General features: G+C 46.6%; 1 protein-coding gene and 1 long non-coding RNA gene across 3 annotated transcripts; both read left to right on the top strand.

Annotated features, from left to right (window-relative positions):
- Window positions 1-1,523: 1,523 nt before the first annotated feature.
- On the top strand, window positions 1,524-9,177 carry zdhhc18a (zinc finger DHHC-type palmitoyltransferase 18a). 2 transcript variants are annotated; one of them, XM_067237824.1, is made up of 10 exons: window positions 1,524-2,155; window positions 2,443-2,603; window positions 2,874-3,023; window positions 3,301-3,438; window positions 3,602-3,653; window positions 4,273-4,375; window positions 4,499-4,611; window positions 4,856-4,958; window positions 5,903-5,972; window positions 6,977-7,117. In XM_067237824.1, exons 1-9 carry the CDS (start codon window positions 1,920-1,922, stop codon window positions 5,942-5,944), a joined length of 1,098 nt encoding a protein of 365 aa, XP_067093925.1. In that variant the 5' UTR covers window positions 1,524-1,919; the 3' UTR covers window positions 5,945-5,972; window positions 6,977-7,117. The 2 variants fall into 2 exon arrangements, with proteins under 2 accessions (XP_067093925.1, XP_067093924.1); XM_067237823.1 differs by lacking the exon at window positions 5,903-5,972 and having other exon boundaries at window positions 6,977-9,177.
- Window positions 9,178-14,842: 5,665 nt separating this feature from the next.
- Window positions 14,843-15,578, top strand: LOC136944886 (uncharacterized). The gene is made up of 3 exons (XR_010876800.1): window positions 14,843-14,908; window positions 15,022-15,171; window positions 15,260-15,578. It is a non-coding gene; the product is annotated as an uncharacterized lncRNA (long non-coding RNA).
- Window positions 15,579-20,280: the final 4,702 nt, after the last annotated feature.

Genomic DNA, 20,280 nt, shown 5'->3' with positions numbered 1-20,280 from the left:
GTGATATGACACACAATTGTGATGTGTAATGTACAATATAAGCTGATATTATTAAGGAAGTACATCTACTTTCGGAAACAGTAGTCTACTATTTCACTGAAGTATTAGCATCATGACATTAGCCTGTGTTTCCCGGGCAACACATACTACAGTGGTCTATGATGTAGCGTTATCTGTTTTCAATCGTTAAAATAAACATTCCTCACATATACATTTTCGTTGTAGGATTTATTCTGACATTAGAAAACGATTTGTTGGTGAAATTACCATTACCTGTGGTTTCAAACCAGTGTAGCTCACTGCAACGCTGTAGCTTACGCGAGACACACTACAAAAACATCTAGCTACAGTACTGTACACAGCTGTTTAGGAAGTCAAACGGCGACAGAACATTTTCGGCACTCCCCTTACTTAAATCAAAAGTCTATCTAACTACTAACCTGAACTTCATTGCCACAGCCTAAACGTTGTCAATCTGTTCATGAAAATAATTAATTTCAGCCTAAACCGTACAACGGAACGTTAAATCCAATTCAACCAACGCAATCGCTACCAAGACGAACACAGCAGTAGTCTAGTACTGTACCGTAGTAGTACAATTTACCGGGGCAGCTTCTCCACACAGGGCTATATCGCATTTTGCGTTGTTACTGACAATGATCGCTACCAGTGAGCTTTTTATGAATGAGCAATTTTCCACTAAATAAATTTCAAGCTTATTTACGTTTTGGGGGGCATATTTTCAGTTAGCAGATGGTACCGTTTGAATCGCGATTCCATCTTCTACTGCCAGGTAACGTCCTAGAATAATCTTCAAAGGGGGTTCTTTATTAATGAATGAATGCAATATGAGTAGGCTAAATGCCTGAAAATATCACGAGAAGGGACAACTTAAAAGGACGTTTAAGTCATAGAGATTAGGTCCATTTTTACACCGGTCTGCCAAATGTATTCGTTTTGATTCAGCCTGTCAGCTGCCTCTTGCAGGGGAAATGAGAATATATCATATTTCATTCTACACTTCACTCGTATTTTGAGTTGTAAATGAGCAGCAAAAAAAAGATGCTTTTAAATCTATGTAATCTTTATAAATAATAAGTAGGCCCGATGCATTTTTATATAAAATATACAGACCCCTGTGCAACCGACGCAAGCAAGCACACCCTACAATTTCCCCAGAAATTGTATCCTCTCTAGTTAACTCATTGATTTCTATAGCACCCGTTGTCAGTTACCAGTAACCACAAGTGGACAAGTGACATTTCCAGTGTACTTGTGCTAATGCGGAACGCTTTGTTACTAGTGTTTACTATACATTTCTGGCATACTATAGTGTACATTATCCCCCCACAAAAAGTGCGTTCATTCAATAGGTGGGTTGGGTATGTGATATCCCTCTTTGGCCTATTGGTTCTCACCCAACCCTCTCTATCCAGTTACTGCGCAGGTGTACACGTCACGGATCATGTTTGTTAAATGACACTGCCAGCCAGCTCGACCACAGTCAACCTTTTTTAAACCGAGTCTAGTAGCTAGCGAGCAAACCTTAACAGTTTGTGGCCGACAACGAAAGAGAATTAAACATTGAAAATTCATGGATTTACTTGTACTGAGGTTAGCTAACTTGGCTAAATAATAGAGGATCACTGGCGATCAACAGAACAAGGTCGTCGGTATTTTAACCGAGTTGTGGAAGGCAAGGGATGTCGAGACGAGAGGGTTAGCTAGCTAGGGTTAGCTAGTTAGCTAGCTGGCCAGGTTGGCTGGTATTGAATATCAAAGGATGTGTTAACACTGCCTTAGCTAGTGTTCCATCTCCAGAATGGTTTCAGAGATCAAACTGGAGGTCGCTTTCTTGTTTTCAATCTAGTGCAAGGCTAGGTAGGACTACTACAGTAAGTTAGTGGATTGTTGGAATCATGATGAAGAATTGTGAGTACCAGCAAATTGACCCACGGACTCTTGTTTCAACACCTTCATCAACGCTACCGTCCACGGACAAAAATGGGCACCGGCTTCGAAGGAAATGGGAAGTATTTCCAGGCAAGAATCGATTTTATTGCGACGGACGGATCATTCTCGCCAAACAAATTGGGGTCCTACCATTGACACTCTGCCTTATCGTAGTGACCAGTGGCCTTTTCTTTGCGTTCGAGTGAGTAGCTACACTAATATTAATACAATTATAATAGCTAGCTATTCTAGCTAACTAGAAACACTGTCCTATCTCCTTATAAGCCACGTTAGCTTTAGAACTGTTAAGCATATCCTTAGCTATACCTATATCTATGGTGAACCAGACTATAGTCATGTGTTCGACTGAATACTTCCTAAATGTACCACAGTACATTGGTCAGCCCTATTGTTTGAAGCCAGCTACTGTTTTAGTGGGCACTGTACTTGGCACTGCACATTCACAACGTCCGCTGTTTTTATTTGCAGCTGTCCGTTCCTGGTGACCCACCTGACTATGTTCATACCTGTGATTGGAGGGGTATTATTTGTGTTTGTGATCGTCTCACTGCTCCAGACGAGCTTTACGGATCCGGGCATCCTGCCCCGGGCCAAGCCGGACGAGGCAGCCGACATTGAGAAGCAGATAGGTAAGAGAAGGGAGTCATGGTGCTAGTGATTTGAGCAAAGTGCTTCAAACGGTGCTTACTGACTTAATAGCCGCACTTAAGAAGATTACTAATTGTTGTTGATGTCAGCGCTGATGTAGAGAGCCTGTAACATGTAGCATGTTTGTCTCTTTTGCGCTCTCTTTTGGTAAACAGTATGACAGTTACTCTAAACGTGATCTCAGCGTAGATTGTGACTGTCATGTGTGCATGTTTGGACAATTACCAGTACCTCTCTTCTCCCCTCATTAGACACCACGGGTTCCTCCACGTACCGCCCCCCTCCGCGCACCAAGGAAATCCTTATTAACCAGCAGGTGGTTAAGCTGAAGTACTGCTTTACCTGCAAGATGTTCCGCCCGCCTCGGACCTCACACTGCAGCCTGTGTGACAACTGCGTCGGTAAGAGAGGCGTGGCCTGTTTCATATATAAACACTGGTAAACAAAGCCAGGGCCATGTTGTGTTTTGTATGCCTAACCGGGCTTATCTGTGGTGTGATGCAGTATTGAAGTTGAGATGATTCTGCTGTTGGGAGTTTCTTAAACAACAGACACTTTCTTGCCACAAGACCTGTTTGACTACTCATACTGCACTTCTAGTTCCTGATGATCTGCTGTACGTATCGATGTACGTGCTGTAACTGGTTTTCTAAAATGATTGTCTCCTGTTTTCCCCAGAGCGGTTCGATCATCACTGCCCCTGGGTGGGGAACTGTGTTGGCAGGCGCAACTACCGCTTCTTCTACAGTTTTATCATCTCTCTCTCTTTCCTCACCTCCTTCATCTTCGGCTGTGTCGTCACACACCTCACGCTACGTACGCACACGCCTGCTCATCCACACTTTATATGTACACATTTACTCACACGGCGCGCGCGCACACACACCAGCAGCGCGGTCGCACACATGCATTTCAACGTTTCCACGAAATGAACCGTAGTACGTGGTGTTGGTTTGATGGACGCCTCTCTCTCCTACAGGCTCCCAGGAAGGTAAAGGCCTCGTCGCTGCAATACAGGAGAGTCCTTCTAGATATCCTTTATTTACCGGCAGATCTTTTCAACCTGGTTTCAACGGCCGTGACTTAGACGCCATAGTCATCGATCATCTACTGCACTCGTTAATGCCCTCGCTGTGCGTAGCTGCGGACAGAAGCCTTGTTTTAAATGACCGCTTATGGACCACATACGTCTTCCCCTCCGCCTGCTGCTACACCACATTTCCCATCTGTTCACTGGTCAGGGTGTTGACGGGGCGTTTCATCCTGGCTGCAGACGGGTCCTAAGCCCACTCCCTGCTAATAGGATGAGCCCCCGGGCCCTGCCCGCACACACGCTTGCCTGGCCTTAAGTCACGGCTTTCAGGCAGATGGAAGTTCATCAGAGGAGGGCGTGACACCTCAAGTCACACTGGGATGATGTCACTGGCTAGACGGGTGCGTCGCACATTCTGTGATTGCGTGGTACAGACTGGGTGTGGTGTTTTATTTCACTTCAGTGTTACTGAGCTCGTAGTACGTTTGATATAGCCTGTGATAGTTCATATGTCGCTGTGAAACGTCCTCGATTTCGAAACGATACAGACATTTTTGTGATGACCATGTTGTTTTTGCTCACCGTGATCTTGGCCTTGACTTGGCCCCCGTGTGCACCGTGGTGGAGCTGGTCATCTGTTTCTTCTCCATCTGGTCTGTTCTGGGCCTCTCAGGCTTCCATACCTACCTAGTGGCCTCCAACCTCACCACCAACGAAGACGTGAGTTATGACCGACACCACCAAGAGCCCCCTGGGCCCCTCGCCTACGACGAGTTAGAACCCTCAAAGAGAGATCTTGGGACTTGTAGTTACCGTTTGCTTGTTTGGGTGTTTCCTGGGCAGATCAAAGGCTCCTGGGCCAGTAAGAGTGACCCAGAGGAAACGGGGAATCCTTACACTTACAACAGCATGGTGACAAACTGCTGTGTGACCCTGTGTGGGCCTCTCCCTCCCAGGTCAGTACAGAGGAACACGCGTCCTGTGTCATCCATGCAGGACGGTCACCTCCCATATACCCATAAAAGCATTGTAACATCTTAACCCATATACCCTTAAAAGCATTGTAATATCTTAACCCATATACCCTTAAAAGCATTGTAATATCTTGACCCGTGTACCCTGAAAAGCATTGTAACATCTTAACCCATATACCCTTAAAAGCATTGTAACATCTTGCCGTCGTCTCCCCGTGTTTTCCAGCCTGATCGATCGCCGAGGCTTCGTGCCCCCGGAGGAGGAGCCGCCGGCGGGCGCCCCGGACGCCGAGCCCCTCCCCTTCATGGCCAAGAACGACACAAACATGGTAGGAGTCGCCACCTAGTGGCCACGTCCTGATTGACTCCCTCCTAGCCCCAGAGTACCCTGTGTGCCTCCTTGCCCTGCCCTGCCCTGCCTGAGCCCTCCACGCCCCCCCCCCCCCCCCCCCCCGTGCCTCCTCCCCCTCCCTCTGCCCCTAGACGGAGGCCCCTCCATGACCTTGTGCCATATTGCTAAATGTGGGGGATGCTGTTGCTGTGTACTTGAGCCCTCATGACGTCCATGCAAACGGATGGGAACCCCCCCCGTTACCTGAGCGTTGACTTGAACCGACTCCACTCGTGTCTGCCTGCCTACCTAATCTACCTCTTTAGTTGTGAGTTTCTACAAGTGCTTTGCTGAGCAGACAAGTTTTAATTGATTACTTCTTTAGATGTGTTACACGGGTGAGGGTAAGTTAAGGGATTTTACAGAATGTCACCAAGTGTTTTGTTTTATGGCTGTAGACTCAATGTGTTGCTGTGTAAATATTCATCTGGGTCGGGCTTGTGTTCCTATACATTTGAAAGCATAAATACTGCCACCAAAGAACTGTTGATTTTGGCATTTGAGGTGTTCATAAATATACCGCACTTTATACCAAGTCACGTATTGACATTAATCACATTTCACATTCACTTATCACTGTCATGAGTTGCTATTATTTCTTTATACTCTTTTGGAATATATTTCTTAAATGTGCATCTATTTCTATCTCAAATAAAACATTTTTTTATTATGATTTTGCCGTTTGTCCCCAAGTTTAATCTCAGATGAATGCTTTCAAGCTTTGTTAAATCTTCTTCCATTACTCCAGAAGCATGTGTTTTTTGAAAATATGGTACGAGGGCAGCCTAAGCACATCAATAGGAGGAGTTTGTGTGTGTGTGTTTGCCTCCCTTGTATAGCCCCGTGTTAACTCCCAGCTCTGTGTATCCTCCCCTCCATCAGGAGGACAACTGTCAGGACTTTGCTCTGTCCTGCACTGCCTAAAGGGCTCTCCCGCATGTGCAAGAGGAGGGTAAGAACGAGGGGCGGCGCTCAGAACCGTCCCAGTGCTCCTCTGCTCTCCCCGCGGCGTCCCTCGCTCACTGCCATGTCCTCAGCCGGTGGAGGGAGGCAGGGCTGTCATAGGCCAGTCGTTTTAATTTAGCGTTTGGGTGCATATACAGTACTGTGCTTAGGCGCCGGTGAGAAAGAAGTAAAGCAAAAAAAACGCTTTCAAGAAATAATCAAACGAAAAGACTACACACTGCATCTCAATGCAGTTTTAAACTGCCACACAAATACAGCAGACGATAAATATTGACGACGATATTCATGTAAAAAAAAAAAAAACACTTTTGCACAGTACTGTATATATAGATATAATGTGTGTGTATATGTAGATATATGAGCTGTGACTGCTGAGGGCGCTGGCTGAGGGGAGAGGTGCAGTGGTGACGCTGGGCTGTGACGGTACCTGACCACACCTGCATGACTCTCCCTGCAACATGACTCTCACACCTCCATCTGCATAACTCCACACTTCCTTCCTGCTGTCTGGGGGGGGGGGGGACTTCTCTGGTGTAGAGAAAGAAGGCCGGCCTTTCAGCTAACTTACTAACCCGATGGTAACCCAACTCCTGGCCTATATTACCCGACACCCTCAACGGAAGCAAGACGAAGGGAGAGAGACTCGTCTGGGTCTGGTCATCTGTGTGTTTTGTGTACCATGCTGCTGTCCTGTGCTAGCTGGAATGCAGACGTCACAACTCCGCCGCCATTAAGCGTCTCAGAGAAACGGTCCCGACCCGACCGTGCGGGCGCTCACTAACTCTTCTTCTCACCTTTTGCAGAAGCTTCTTTTTTGCGGGTTAGCTCATTTCCATAACGCTCCTGTCCAATCATTACCTTCTCTGCTCGTCATCAACGCCACCCTCTCTGTGTCTTGTCTTTGTCTCTCGGTGGAGTATGTGATATAGTCAGCCTAGATTCTGCAGTTTCCTGCCTTTTCATGATGCCTCTTGTTTCCTCGCCGCACAGTGTACTCCGAGAACCAAGGACCTCCTAGGGAGAGTGCTTCACTCCTTCGATCTCCAGGGGCTGTGTCCCCAGGGCTCCCCCAAGACCAGTCCCCTGGGCCTGGCTGCCTCCAGCTCCCCTGCCCCCTCCTCCAGGCTCCCCTCGACCGGGTGCTCCAGCCGGCAGGACCGCCGGCCCATGGACTTCCCCTGCCCTCCACTAGGTGGCGGCATCAGCGGCAGCAGGAGAGCCTCCCTGCTCTCCCCGAACCCGGCCTTCAGGCTGGCCAGGCCGTCGCCGTCTCTCAGCCGCACCACCCTCATCCTGGGGGACAAGCCCGAAGCCGGCTTCCTCTCGCTGCACTGAGCATGCTCCGTGCCCACAGTGAGGCAGGGGCCAGAGACCTCGGCCGATTGGAGCGTTAGGCAACACGGGCCCAAACCTACTGAGGGGCCTCTGGCGGAAACAAGCAGTAACTCTGTCTCGCTTTAGCTTTGTCTTTGAAACTCAGGACTTCAAAACCAGTTTGTCCTCTGGTGATGTCAAGCTTTCCCTTTTTTGAATGACAAGAACTGGTCATGACCAGAGCTTAGTAATACTGACAAAGCACAATGAAGATTTCGTAAGACCGGACATTTTTGTAGACACAAACGTTTTGTTCCATGAAGCCTCAAGCCAAACGTTCTTTCGTGTTCCAGCATCTTAACTCACACAGGAAGCAGTATCCTCTGCCTTTATGTACAGTCTTCAGTCCTGTTACCTCTTATGCAAACCATCAATACACAGACTCGAGGGCATAGGTTGGGTTTGAACATTGGTGGGGACAAAATATTTTTGTTCGCCCCATATACTAACACGACCCCTCCTCTGACGCTGATAATTGGTGGGAAAGTTTTAGAGGTCTCTTGATATGGTAGAGACAAGTCCAAGTTTCAGGTGTAGTGCCATTTAATTTTATTTTTTTATACAAGTACAATCCGCCCCTAAACCTACCCCTATGCACAGACTCAAAGTCAAGAGGAGGCGTGTTGTGGATGGATGTGTCACATTAGGAACCGGACCAGTGTCAGGGGACCTTAATGTCTGGTGTCTGGTGACAAGTCTGGTGACTTGTCACAGCTGCAGGCATTGCCACGCATGTTCAGCCAACAGAAGTTGGCTTGAATGCTAAAAGCAGGCCAAACCTACTTCGATTGTTGGGACGACAAATTTCCTTAGAGGTGTTCTTGCCTGTCATGGGGGGCTGCTGTTAATCTGGAGTTTTTTGCCGTAAGTCCTTTTTCGTTAGGAACAGAACCAGTTTCAAAATGTATTAAAACCTTTTTTTTAATCTGTGTATTTGTTGAGTCTCTGTGGGAATATTATGTGAGGAAGAATGTAGGAATGTGTGTAGAAAATATTGGTTTTTACCATCTGTGTAATGATAATCAGGTACTTAGTTTCTGATGGAACAGGAAATGTTACGTACTGCCTGAGCTGTGAACTGTATAGCACACAACATCATGTGTTCTAGATGAAGAGTTCAGTCATGGCATTTCAAGTCTTTAGTAGGTTTTTATATTCAGTATTCACGTGTGTTGGTACTACAACTTGAGTCCAAAACACATTCACCACTGCCTACTGAGTTATTTCACAGACCAGTTAATACACATGAACTAATATAATTTTATTTTACTCTCTTTCTCTTTACCTGTTACAACAGAGTAAATGTTACTGGTATAACATTATTAGTATTTCAAGTAAAGTTCTAGAAATGTAAGGTGATGCCACTTGCAGGCAGGGCAAGTTGTCATAAAACCTTGAAGTGACCTTTGCCTGTTTTAGTGGCATGAAACCCAATCCCCTAGTCTTGTATCAAGGGCTTCTTGTCTTTTACGTAGAGTTTGAGGTACCTCAACAAGCCACCAGGGGGCGAACTCTGCTATAGATATAACACAGTTACAGTGTGTGGGTCCAAATGCCTGTTTTTTTGTATTGAACTTCTATAATTAATTATATATATATATGTTGTGAGTGGAATAGAACAAGACCAATGGGTGACAGGTAACTGTTTTGTGTATTTTCTACACATCACTTTCTGAATCTAACTAGTTGGCCTTCAAGCGTTGTCTGGGAATTTCAAGCTGAGCTTGTATGTTGATTGTGTTTTTCTACTTGTGGATTCCAATCACGATAAACAGTGGTGACCTGAATCTCTGCTCAATAAAACACTTTTGCTTTGAGTTCTTTGTCTTATTATAATGTTGTCTCTGAAGAGATGTATTTTCCAATGTTCCGAAATATTGTTTTTGATGGATGGATACAGTAGAAACATTGACACATACACTAGACAACTGTCAGATTCAACTTTCCATCGCGTTGCTGATTACGTTTTTGATTCGATTACTATCTTGGCCAGAAGAATACACTGCTCTCAAACGGTCCTGTCCTTTGCGTGTCGGTTCATGACATGACCTCAGAGAGGGTACAATTCCCTGTGAGTCGTCTGTCGTCTGGTTCCACTGCCAGATCCCTCCTGGAAGCTAGGACAAAGAACGTATGCTCGCCACATGGTCTGTCTGAGCCACGCTGGCAGATGAGAACCAGCCGTCTCTGAGAATATTGTTCGTGGGGCAGATTTAGATTCTTGCATATCGAAAATACACATATCACCCAGATCTGTAGGGATGTGCCTGTATATGATGGGGCATGCAGAACAACTCGTTAGCCGCTGTGGTAAGAGCTGTGAGTATGTTGTGTAGACCAAGGACCATCCTGGGGGAAAAGTGGAGAAAGATTAAGTATGAAAGTGAGTAGACGGGTTATGAAACTGCCTGACTAAACTGGGTAAATTACACGTTTCATCCATGGAGAATTTAGGGCTGAACTACACTTAATCTTCACCACAATGTCTGTCTACACACGCCTGCTTGCATCCATACCACTTCCTGTCAGCCAAAAAATCTGCCTCTCTGCTTTCTAAGATTAATTAATGCATGTTCGGAGGGGGGAGGACCAACTAGGGGCAGGCTGGCAGGCTTCTGTCCCAAACATACCTGGGTTTGAAATGATTAGTTGTACCACATTTCACAGACCACATCTTCCTAATGAACGCCTGGAAGACCCAAGGTGAATATTACTGCGTGGTTTGCAGACTGTGGCTTCACATGCACTGAGTCAAGAGATTGTTTTTGGTGTTGTACTGTCGACATGGACGACTTCTAACTTCTTATCACACAGGATTAGGCTGAATCATTGTCTTTTTCTTTTCCAGATTGCAGTAATCGCAGAGGATTTGGGGAAAAAAGATGATTTGAAGTCAGCTATCTCTCTGTTGTACGGTGTAAATCAATCTGGAAACACCCTGTTTGTTAATGGCTCCTGTCTATTTTAAGAAAATCAATCAAAGTTCCTGCATTGGGTTACTTGCATCACTCTGTCATAGCATACACACCCAAAACAGACCACACACTAAGATATAGATCCCTGTGAATGTTGAATTTGATCTGACATCATCAAAGGCCTTCACACAGCAGTATATCAATCCAACCATGCATACATCATCCTCACCTTTACTTCAAACACGGGGTCAAAGTCATGTTTTACACAAGACAACGTCAATACTGTCTCTCTCAGCATCTGTGTTAGATTTCAACATTTCGACCGTAGCCCAAAAAGAACCCCAACCCCCCAATTGTTGGGGGGTTGGGGGGTTGGGGGGTTGGGGGCGAAGAGCGGTCATGGCCTGAGTCAGTCTGAATGTAATCAAACACACTGTCACTGGCAACATCCTGGGTCACAACTGTACCAGATGTGCATGGCTAGCCAGCCTTACCACACAGCCCAGCCAAAGGTTGTGTTCAGCCTTGAGACAGCCTGTGCATGGATGGGGGGGGGGGGGGGGATGTTATTTAGGGTAGTTGTTGGTCATTGTGTGTGTCTATAAGTGTGTGTGGTGGTGTGTGTGTGTGTGGGGGGGGGGATTGGGGTAGTTATTGGTCATTGTGTGTGTCTATAAGTGTGTGTGGTGGTGTGTGTGTGTGTGTGGGGGGGGGGGGGGGGATTGGGGTAGTTATTAGTCATTGTGTGTGTCTATAAGTGTGTGTGGTGGTGTGTGTGTGTGGGGGGGGGGGGGGGGGATTGGGGTAGTTGTTGGTCATTGTGTGTGTCTATAAGTGTGTGTGGTGGTGTGTGTGTGTGTGTGTGGGGGGGGGGGGGATTGGGGTAGTTATTAGTCATTGTGTGTGTCTATAAGTGTGTGTGGTGGTGTGTGTGTGTGTGTGTGGGGGGGGGGGGGGATTGGGGTAGTTGTTGGTCATTGTGTGTGTCTGTAAGTGTGTGTGGTGGTGTGTGTGTGTGTGTGTGGGGGGGGATTGGGGTAGTTATTGGTCATTGTGTGTGTCTATAAGTGTGTGTGGTGGTGTGTGTGTGTGTGGGGGGGATTGGGGTAGTTATTGGTCAATGTGTGCGTGTGTGTGTGTGTGTTGGGGGTCATCAGAGAAGGGAGACAATATTTACAAGCAGGTGTGGAGGCCAGTACTGCAGCTAGGCCTCATGGTAAGGTAATGTGTTTCAGATGGACCGGGCCCTGGGTAACATTAGACTAACAGGGGCACTGAGCCCTGGACTAGTCCTATTCCAACCTGCAAATTGTCTGTCTATCCAGACACTTAATGCCCCCCCCCCCCCCCCCCCCCTCACAAACAGTGCATCGAACCGCAGGGGGAGTGGGACTCAAACCCAAACAGTGTGCAGTAGCACACCACACAGTCTACCGAACGTGTTCAACATAGTACGCAGCACTGCAGCACGGGACTGGCCGGGTGGAACCCGATACCGTGACGTAGCGCGTACGAGGTGCCATCGCAGGAGTAACTCCTCAGTCGTCATAGTGATCCCCCCAGGAGGACCCGACCATAACAGCTTCCTGGAGCGTCTACAGTGAAGAGCTCTAGAAGCACAGGACCTACAGTCAAGACTCCTAGCGCCAGCCTGACTGCTTTCATGACCTTCCCTCTACACAGGGTGACCAAGTAGCTCTGAACTGCGTCGTCACAGACTCAGAGAGCTGTCTGCCCGCTGCCCGCGCGCCATGTTTGTTGAGACAGACGGAGAAACGTTCCGGATTCCCAGAGACATACATGCGTAACTGTACTTTGGAAGAGCAAATGTTTCGTTTGGTTACATCTACAAAAACAGGTAAACAAGAGGGCGGAGCTAAACAGGCTTTTCGCTGAGTCAGTCCAAGGATGTGTGTGTGCGGGCGTGTGTGTGTGTGCGGGCACGTGTGTGTGTGTGTGTTAGCGTGTGGTTACAGCAGGCTTCTGCCTGTCTCTGTGGGTAGCAGGTGTCTTCTATGGGTGTAAGCAGGGCTGTTTTGATCATCTGCTTGTGTGTGCATGGTGGCACAGTGTATGCACACAGCTAAATGTGTTTTGGTCTGAGTTCTCTATTTAGGAGTGGACGAGCAAAACTGCTGGTAAGGGAGGGCCGTCTGCCTTTCATGGGTTGTATGTTCTATGAAATGCATGAACAGAATTCCAGTTCGCCTCAACTGATGAATGGAATAGATTTGAGCCAGTCATCTGCCAGCTCATTCACTCCAAATTCCTATAAGGCCTTTCTGTAATTGTTCAGTGGTCTATTGCAGGGATGCTAAGTGTTTGAGATAATCACTTCATCACTTTATTGACAGGCCTTTTTGTTATTTGACAACTTGTGGGCCTGTGTGCTGCCGTTGTTTAACAACCACACAGAATCGACCAGGTCGGCGATGTTGACCCAATGTGATCCGAGAACAGGTCGACCGGCTCGCTGGAAGTCCAGAGGCTTTTCAGAGGGGGATCACTGTGGTACGTGGGTCACATGCATCGTCATCTGTGCTTGAACTCTCTTCAGTCATAGGGCGTCATACCCTAAACCTGCCGTCACTCTTATTTCCTGGCATGAAAAGTGCCACGTCTGCAAGAACCTGTCCTTCTTTCTAGACAGAATTTCTAGACGGTCCTGTGATTAGATAACATTGTGTGAAAAAAAAAAAACGAGATTACCAACCCCTCCTCCTCTCCCCCCTCCAGTGGAAAAAACATGCAGCGATGTTGTCGAGGGTTGCTCGAGGAGACCTGGAACGGTGCCATGGCACAGTGTGCAGTACCAGTGTACCAGTGTACCAGTGGGTCAGTGCCTCTCTGAACACAGATAGGCCCAGCGCACAGCTGATATGGGGAATAATCTAAATGTCTCGCTAACAGCCAGGACGTTTGGCACCTCACAAGACCTGTCAGCACGCGTCGTTAGACCATTTCTACTGGGGCACGTGCCACAGTAGAAATCTGCTGTGCCCCGTCAAATCAAAAGTTTGAGTTTTAGCCATTTACTTTATTAGTCACTGCATTCATTTAGATGGATAATCCCGGAAAAATAAACGCAGTATCCCAATCAACGCTTGTAAAATCACAGCAGTCTAATCGAAAACACAAACCGATGCCCGCAGAATTCCATGTCAGCGCGCTCTTCTGAGCTTGCCAAATAGCCACTGCAGCAAGCACACAGAAGTCCAGGTGTCAGACTCGGCACACAAGTCAGAACAGAGGTAGGCTAAGAAAACATTACAAAACTAAAGCAACCAAAACATAAAAACAATATTACATGAAGCTCAAAAAAAGAGTATTTGCCCTCAAATGAATGGGAATTTTTTTTGCACGCTCGCATTAACTATTGATGTACCTGCCAAAGCTGATATCAAACTTGCGTCCCTGAACTGTTGTATGTTGGGTTAAGCAAGGGGAGTTTCTATAGCCTAGTAGTGCATTGTGCACAGCAAGCTTGGAAGAAAAAAAAGGGATATTAATAGGGGCCTGTGCCCCAGTAGAGCTTTATGTCTAACAACGCCTCAGAGCAGAACTGTATTTTAAAACAGGGATTCCCGTCAAACAAACCCTTCCCAACCATGACAGCTGAAGGCATACTTCCGCTCTGGCCTACCCACATCGTGTCGATGTCATGCTGAGACCAAAACTGCTCTTACTACAGTTGACACGTGACAGTTACGCAACAGCCAGAGCACGATTGGTGAACTTCACACTGTAAGAACTCGGTGTGCAGCAACGAGCCAATAAAGAGAAGCTGACAGCGATAAGACCGTGTCAGAGACACCGGTGTTCTGCCATGGAACATGACCATGAACATGGCCAATGACAAATACACAGTGAGCCACTCAAGAGAGCAGGCCAAGTAGACATGCCGTCACCGCGATGCCAGGTAGAAGGACAGGTATACCTCGCAATAACTCCAAATGTTATTTATGATAAGCCCAGGACCCCATAACCCACAACCCCAGGTCTTCAACCCTATCCTGTGACACATGCACAGAGGCGTGTGGAGTCTTTATGGTGTGGCGCTCAGAGGTTGGTAAGCAGCTGTCGCTGGGTCTGTAAGTAAGAACAGCCTTTGGCCGCATGTGCAATAACCCTCCTCTCCCTCCTGCTTCCAATTACACTGTAGAGTCATAAAATCCTGACTCTTCACCAGAACACTCACATGCATTTTGATCTTTTGGGCCAACAAGCCAAGTTCCTATCAGTTTTTACAGCGGATTTTGTTATTTCTGCATATTTGTTTTCTCTGTTGAAGGACAGAGCAGTACCGTGTGCATTTACATTGAAATCTTAACTCATGCAATGCCGTCAAATATATAATAATAATAATTATATAGGGAAATGAGAGTTATTTCCCTAAACCCCATCGGGCTTATCATGCAGTCATCATGCAAGTCCCTGTCTCTTAGAATCCTGTCTTTAACCTTACAGCTGTCACTGGCTGGCCCACGGCATGATGGGAGAATTCATTTCCCATGAATCCTTGCAGGTCTCCTTGGAGCCTGATCTGAGGAGTTAGGACTGGAAAGTTCCATGGCAGCGTGCCGCAGCCAGGCCGACAGTCAGGCGATAAAACCAGCCTGTCTGCTTCTCCCAGGTGATGTCAGCTGATAGCCATGATTGTGTGAGAGTGTGTGTGTGTGTGTGTTACTGCTGCACCGACCCTTGTGGGATTCCTACAAATTGACACAATGTCTTTCCAAGGAGCAGTTCCCTAGACAGACCCTCATGTTTCCTGTTTATGGAAAAGAGATGATTTCTGGGAATTAAATCAGAGAGCCAAGCTGAGTGCGGTTTCCCCTTAGCTTCCTTTAACATGTTCAAAAGAAAAGAGGAAGGGGCTGTTTCCTTTCTTCCGAGGTATGTGACACAGTGCGCTAGTGCGTGTTTTTAGCATGTTTCTTGGCTCATGTGAGAAAGCAATAAAGACGTGTCGTCTGTTTTATAGCCGCGTGGGTTGGCTGCCCTGCTGACTCCACGGGTATGAGCCTGCCGTGTGCTGTGAGCAGGGCTCAACTCTCTGCTGGGGCGGGAGAAGCAGCCCTGAACCTGCTGAGTTCTCAACTGCTTCATAATGATCTCACGCTCACTTCAACAGATAAGGCTGGAGACTCCAGTATCGAGAAAAAGGAACGTATAAAGAAGACGCACCAATGTCAAGACTTAAAAGTCCTTTCAAAAACGACTTTTAGCAATGCCTCATCGTTCACTGTGGGTCATTCGGTCCTGTCTGCGATGAATGTTCTTTAAACAAATAAAAACATTTTAGTCCGAAGACTGATTGTGTTTGCGCAGCTCGGCTCTGACGGAGGAATGCAGTTGGACATCAGCTACGCTCCCTCTGCCCTGTGCTGATAGGGCGGGATGTGGGCGCCATTATTGCGCAACTTAGTTTGGACACCAATTAAGGGAGCAGACTTTGTTGGACAACCCTCGGGGGGAGGTGGGGCGGCGGGGGGGGGGGGGGTGACGGTGTTTTATTACTTGTCCATGCATTCCTCCTCTCAACATGAGGTCCCTCCTAGCCCGGAATAAGTTACGCAGAGGCCTGTGCGAACTCAGATGGGCGGTTTACCAGGAGATGAAATTTGCACCAGAGGGCTCCCTCGAAAAAAACGCTCTTTCATCTGATGAACTCACACACTCGCACGTGTTGGAAGGCACACCTTGGAATGCTCGCGCACATACACTCGCACACAGACACACAGACACACTCACACACACTCACACACAGATGAATCGGAGCACTTTTGTCAAATCAGCATTTCTGACAAATGGCAAGATTATATCAGTCCATTCCACCTCTCTGCCATTTCGGTTACAGGGTTGTAGTGTTGTAACTACAAGTCTTATATTTTGGTTGTTTGGTATTATCATAATCTTTTGAATACATTGTTGTTTTAGTTGCACTGTCCTATGTAATATTGTAGTTGAGTGGTCACATTTTATTGCGAGTCAGATGGCTGAGCGGTGAGGGAGTCGGGCTAGTAATCTGAAGGTTGCCAGTTCGATTCCCAGCCGTGCCAAATGATGTTGCTTCGGGGGGAATGTCCCTGTACTTACTGTAAGTCGCTCTGGATAAGAGCGTCTGCTAAATGACTAAATGTAAATGTAAATGTATTGCGACCCCTGTGGCTCACATGGGTAAGAGCACGTACCTTAAAAGCTCCTGCCTGACACAGGGGCCTGGGTCCAACTCTGTGTCGGGCCACTTCCTGTACACCTTCCCTTCTTTCTCTCTCTGCTTTCTTGTCTCTCTGTCCAACTGTCCTGTCAAGAAATAAAACCAAAAACAGACAAAGAAAACAATCTTCCTCTGCTCTCCTCAGGGCTGCCTGCCGTCTTAATCTCCTTCTCTCGCACCACATAAACACTCACGTAACAGCCGAGTCAAATAACACCATATTTCACCCTTGAACCCAAGCGCAACTGCGTCATCATCGACACCTACCCCCCCCCCCCCCCCGCCTCCCCCCCCAGCTGGAAACGTTGACATAGTGCCACTCTGAAGGACCTTGTCTCCTCCAGGAAATATTCCCAAGTGTCAGTGAGGGAGGACGCCAGACTCCCAAAGTAGTCTGTTCACCGCTCTGCATCGTACTCAACTCTGACTCGAGTAGGGCCAGCTGCTGTCCAAGAATACAAGATATAAAACAGACCCTGCTATTACTAATGGATTGTTTGGCTACAGTCAGGTGTTTACAAAGGCATTCCTCAAACTTTCAAGCTGATGTTGACCTTTCCTACACAATTACAAAGATACAACTAAGATACTGCAGTAGAATACCTAATAAGGTATTTAATGCCATTAAATGTATCAGATTGTTTCTCGTCTTAGAGGAAAGATTGTCAGGGTCATTTTTGTGGCATGCTGACTAGTTTCTGCTGCTATGGGTCTGACGCCACGGTAACTCGGCGAGTGTGTTTGGTCGTGTTTACCTTTTCGCCAATCTGCTCTGCAAAGCACTGCTGTAATCAATCAAGCAGGCAGCAAGAGAAATGTTTGACGTCAACACCTCAGCTCCTTTGCGCAACCCCGTTCCACAGCTTGGGCTGCAGGGAGAGAGATAAGTGCGCTTGCATCCTATCAGGTCCTGAGAGAACGCCCCCAGGTAGGTCCTGATCAGTGGAGCAGCTCACCAACGCTACTGACACAAAACAACCAGCTCTGCGGGGTTCACACAGAAATAAAAAAACGAATTTACCTCATAAAAATCTACCTTACATAGATAATCTACCTTACGTATATAATACATACATACATAACTCAAATATATATAGATGTTAAAGAGACTGAACATGAAATAATGATAATTTATGGAAACACAATCTAACAAAGGGATCGTCTTGGTGGATTGTCTTGGCACTTGGTTGTAGCTATGGGGCACTCACGTAAAGTAACAGAAGGACGTTTCTCTGAGGAACAATGTCCTCCATCGTGTGAGGCTGTAAATAACCTCTTGCGTAAGACACAATGCTAAAACGGTTTAGCTTCCCTGGTTGTCATGCCAGTGTCACAGAGAAGCATGTGCTCTCTGGTCACAGTGTATGATTGATTAGTCATTGTGTCAACTGCCTTGTTCAGAAACACCTATTTACAGCGAGGTTTTTACAACATGCTATGACGTACACTCCTGTTCCACTGGTCAGATGGCACCTGCTATGAATCAATCGATTTTTTTGTAACTTTCCTTCCAGCTGGTCTTGAGGCTGGAGTCGAAAAGATTCCCCATTAACATCTAATAGACCCCGGCTGGCTTTCATCAGGCTCCATCCTGTGAAGACGACTGGTCTCAGCACAAGAGTGTCTTTGGCCTCGAATGAACTGTGGAATCTCAAGCAATGTGCTACGAGAGAGGGGTGCGTTCAGTCATTCCTCTGGAGGATATTTGAGCATGTTTAACTTGCTGGTCTTAAACATCATTTATTCAAGGTGTGTTCAAATACTACCCCGCCTACAAGACTCACAGGTTCAGGAAGAAAGGCTTCAGGATGTGGATCAAGCCTGTGTCAGGGTCCAATGGAGGTGCAGAGGTCATTGGCTCCTGATCGTCTTGTGTTCTAAGGGATTGGGGATACAAACAAATAGCTTGTCATGATGTAAACGAGTAATGCCAGTCGATCCTCCTCTGTTTTGTTAGAACAGTGAGACATGACACACAGCTCTCCTTGATCTCCGATCTTACTCTCTGAGATCTGCTCTGACCAGACCGCCCGCACACACTCCCCCACACCGGAAACGTGAAACAGGTACTGACCGTGTCAAGAGCTCTGATTCATTCATTTGTTGGTGTGTTTAGTTTTTTTTGTTCTTTTAGTTTGCCTCCGGTTTAGTTTTCCTTCCACACTCAGAGGGAGAGAAGTGGAGGGCCGTCTCCTGCGCCGCGTGGCTGGTTATTTATAGTCCAATGACGCAGGTGCAACACAACACCACCTGGTCGGACTCCGTCCTGGAGACGCCGCTGCCCAGCAGCCGCGGCAGCCCTGACGACCGGGGATGCTGTTGCCACGGGAACAGGATGATGTTGACATCACAGGCTTTCAAAGGGGCGGACCAGCATCTGATGGTTATCAGCTCCCGGTTTAGAATGAGTCACCGGGCTGCGGCGCTCCAGATCCATAACCAAAACTGAAAATGGACAGTGTGTTGTCACTGACGTTGCACAGATCGTACAGCCATGGAAGTCGACGTGAGGGTTATTTGAAGGATTTGACACAATCAAACAAAGAATGGCTTTGTCCTGTTGTCCATGTCCATTCTAAACTATTAAATATGAAAACAAAAGGGTGCCACCTACAACTCTTTGTAACAATAGAAACCTTCGGAGAAACAAATTCTAGAACCTTACGTTTTTCGATAGAACCACTTTTCAACATGTTTTTAGAATTCACGAATCAATGAACTTGAAAAGGGTTCTAGAGCAAACAACTCCTTTATTTCTGAGGTCTTCGTGACGTTTTCAATGTTTCCATGAGCATGGTCCATTCTGTGCACCTTTCTGGAGATTAGAGAGAAGTTGGTCACTTCAGAGGTCACACTGGAAACCACTGTTGATACATTATCGGAACTGATGGAAAAGTAACCAGAAGCTGAAAGGTTTTGCGGTCTTTGACATACCAAGGTTATCACCAGTCTGTGTGGTTTATTGTATCAAAACACGGCCGTACAGAAGTAGCAACACAATAAACGGAATCCTGTTGACATACGCTTCTTGGAGAGTTTTTGCAGTTAAGACCTATTACATAACACCATTTGTTTTATATGATAAGAGAACAATTATGTGTGTGTGTTTATTTAATCTTACCATTTGGTTAGATTCCTGATTCCCTTGTTTCTAAATGTTAGACATGAGATCATCCATGCATTACACATTTTAATTCTTGTTTGAAACTATTGTTTCAACTGTTTATCAACAAAACATTTCATTGGTTGTTGTTGTGGTTGGTATTGGTTTTGTTTGTCAAGGAAATAACAATGACCTGCCGCAAATAGAAAAAAGGTCTCTTTTATAAAAGTTCCGACAGGAAAGCAGTTTAAAATGTATTGTGCTGTTGTAACTCAGTCACGTTGCTATGACTTTTATAATGTGAGCCAAAATAGAAAATGAGAAAATAAATTAGACATAGGCTAGAGAGCCTTGTCGACGGATATGAATAGATTGTCAAATAGGCTTCTATAACACGCTGTCCAAAAATAAACATCATAGCCTTTTTTTTTTTACTTGTATGTAACAGTTCTACTTTGCCCAGGCATGTTCCATAGAATATTGTGGCCCATGGCAAAAGTACCTAGGTGGCGTCCACTATCTGTTCACACGTCTGGTTTAAAGAACGCAGTGGCACAAGGCGGAGTTTCCATAACCAATGAACCTGTAGCCCAACCAATCACAGCGCTATGCAAAGGAAGGGGGTTTAACTCAGCCGGACGAATTGTTCGGGCAACTTCTCAAGCCGACTAGACGCGGGCAC

The sequence above is a fragment of the Osmerus mordax genome, chromosome 6, assembly GCF_038355195.1.
Source record: "Osmerus mordax isolate fOsmMor3 chromosome 6, fOsmMor3.pri, whole genome shotgun sequence".
Taxonomy (NCBI): Eukaryota; Metazoa; Chordata; class Actinopteri; order Osmeriformes; family Osmeridae; genus Osmerus; species Osmerus mordax.
The sequence above is the reverse complement of the archived record's forward strand: the minus strand, read 5'-3'. Positions and strand labels throughout refer to the sequence as shown.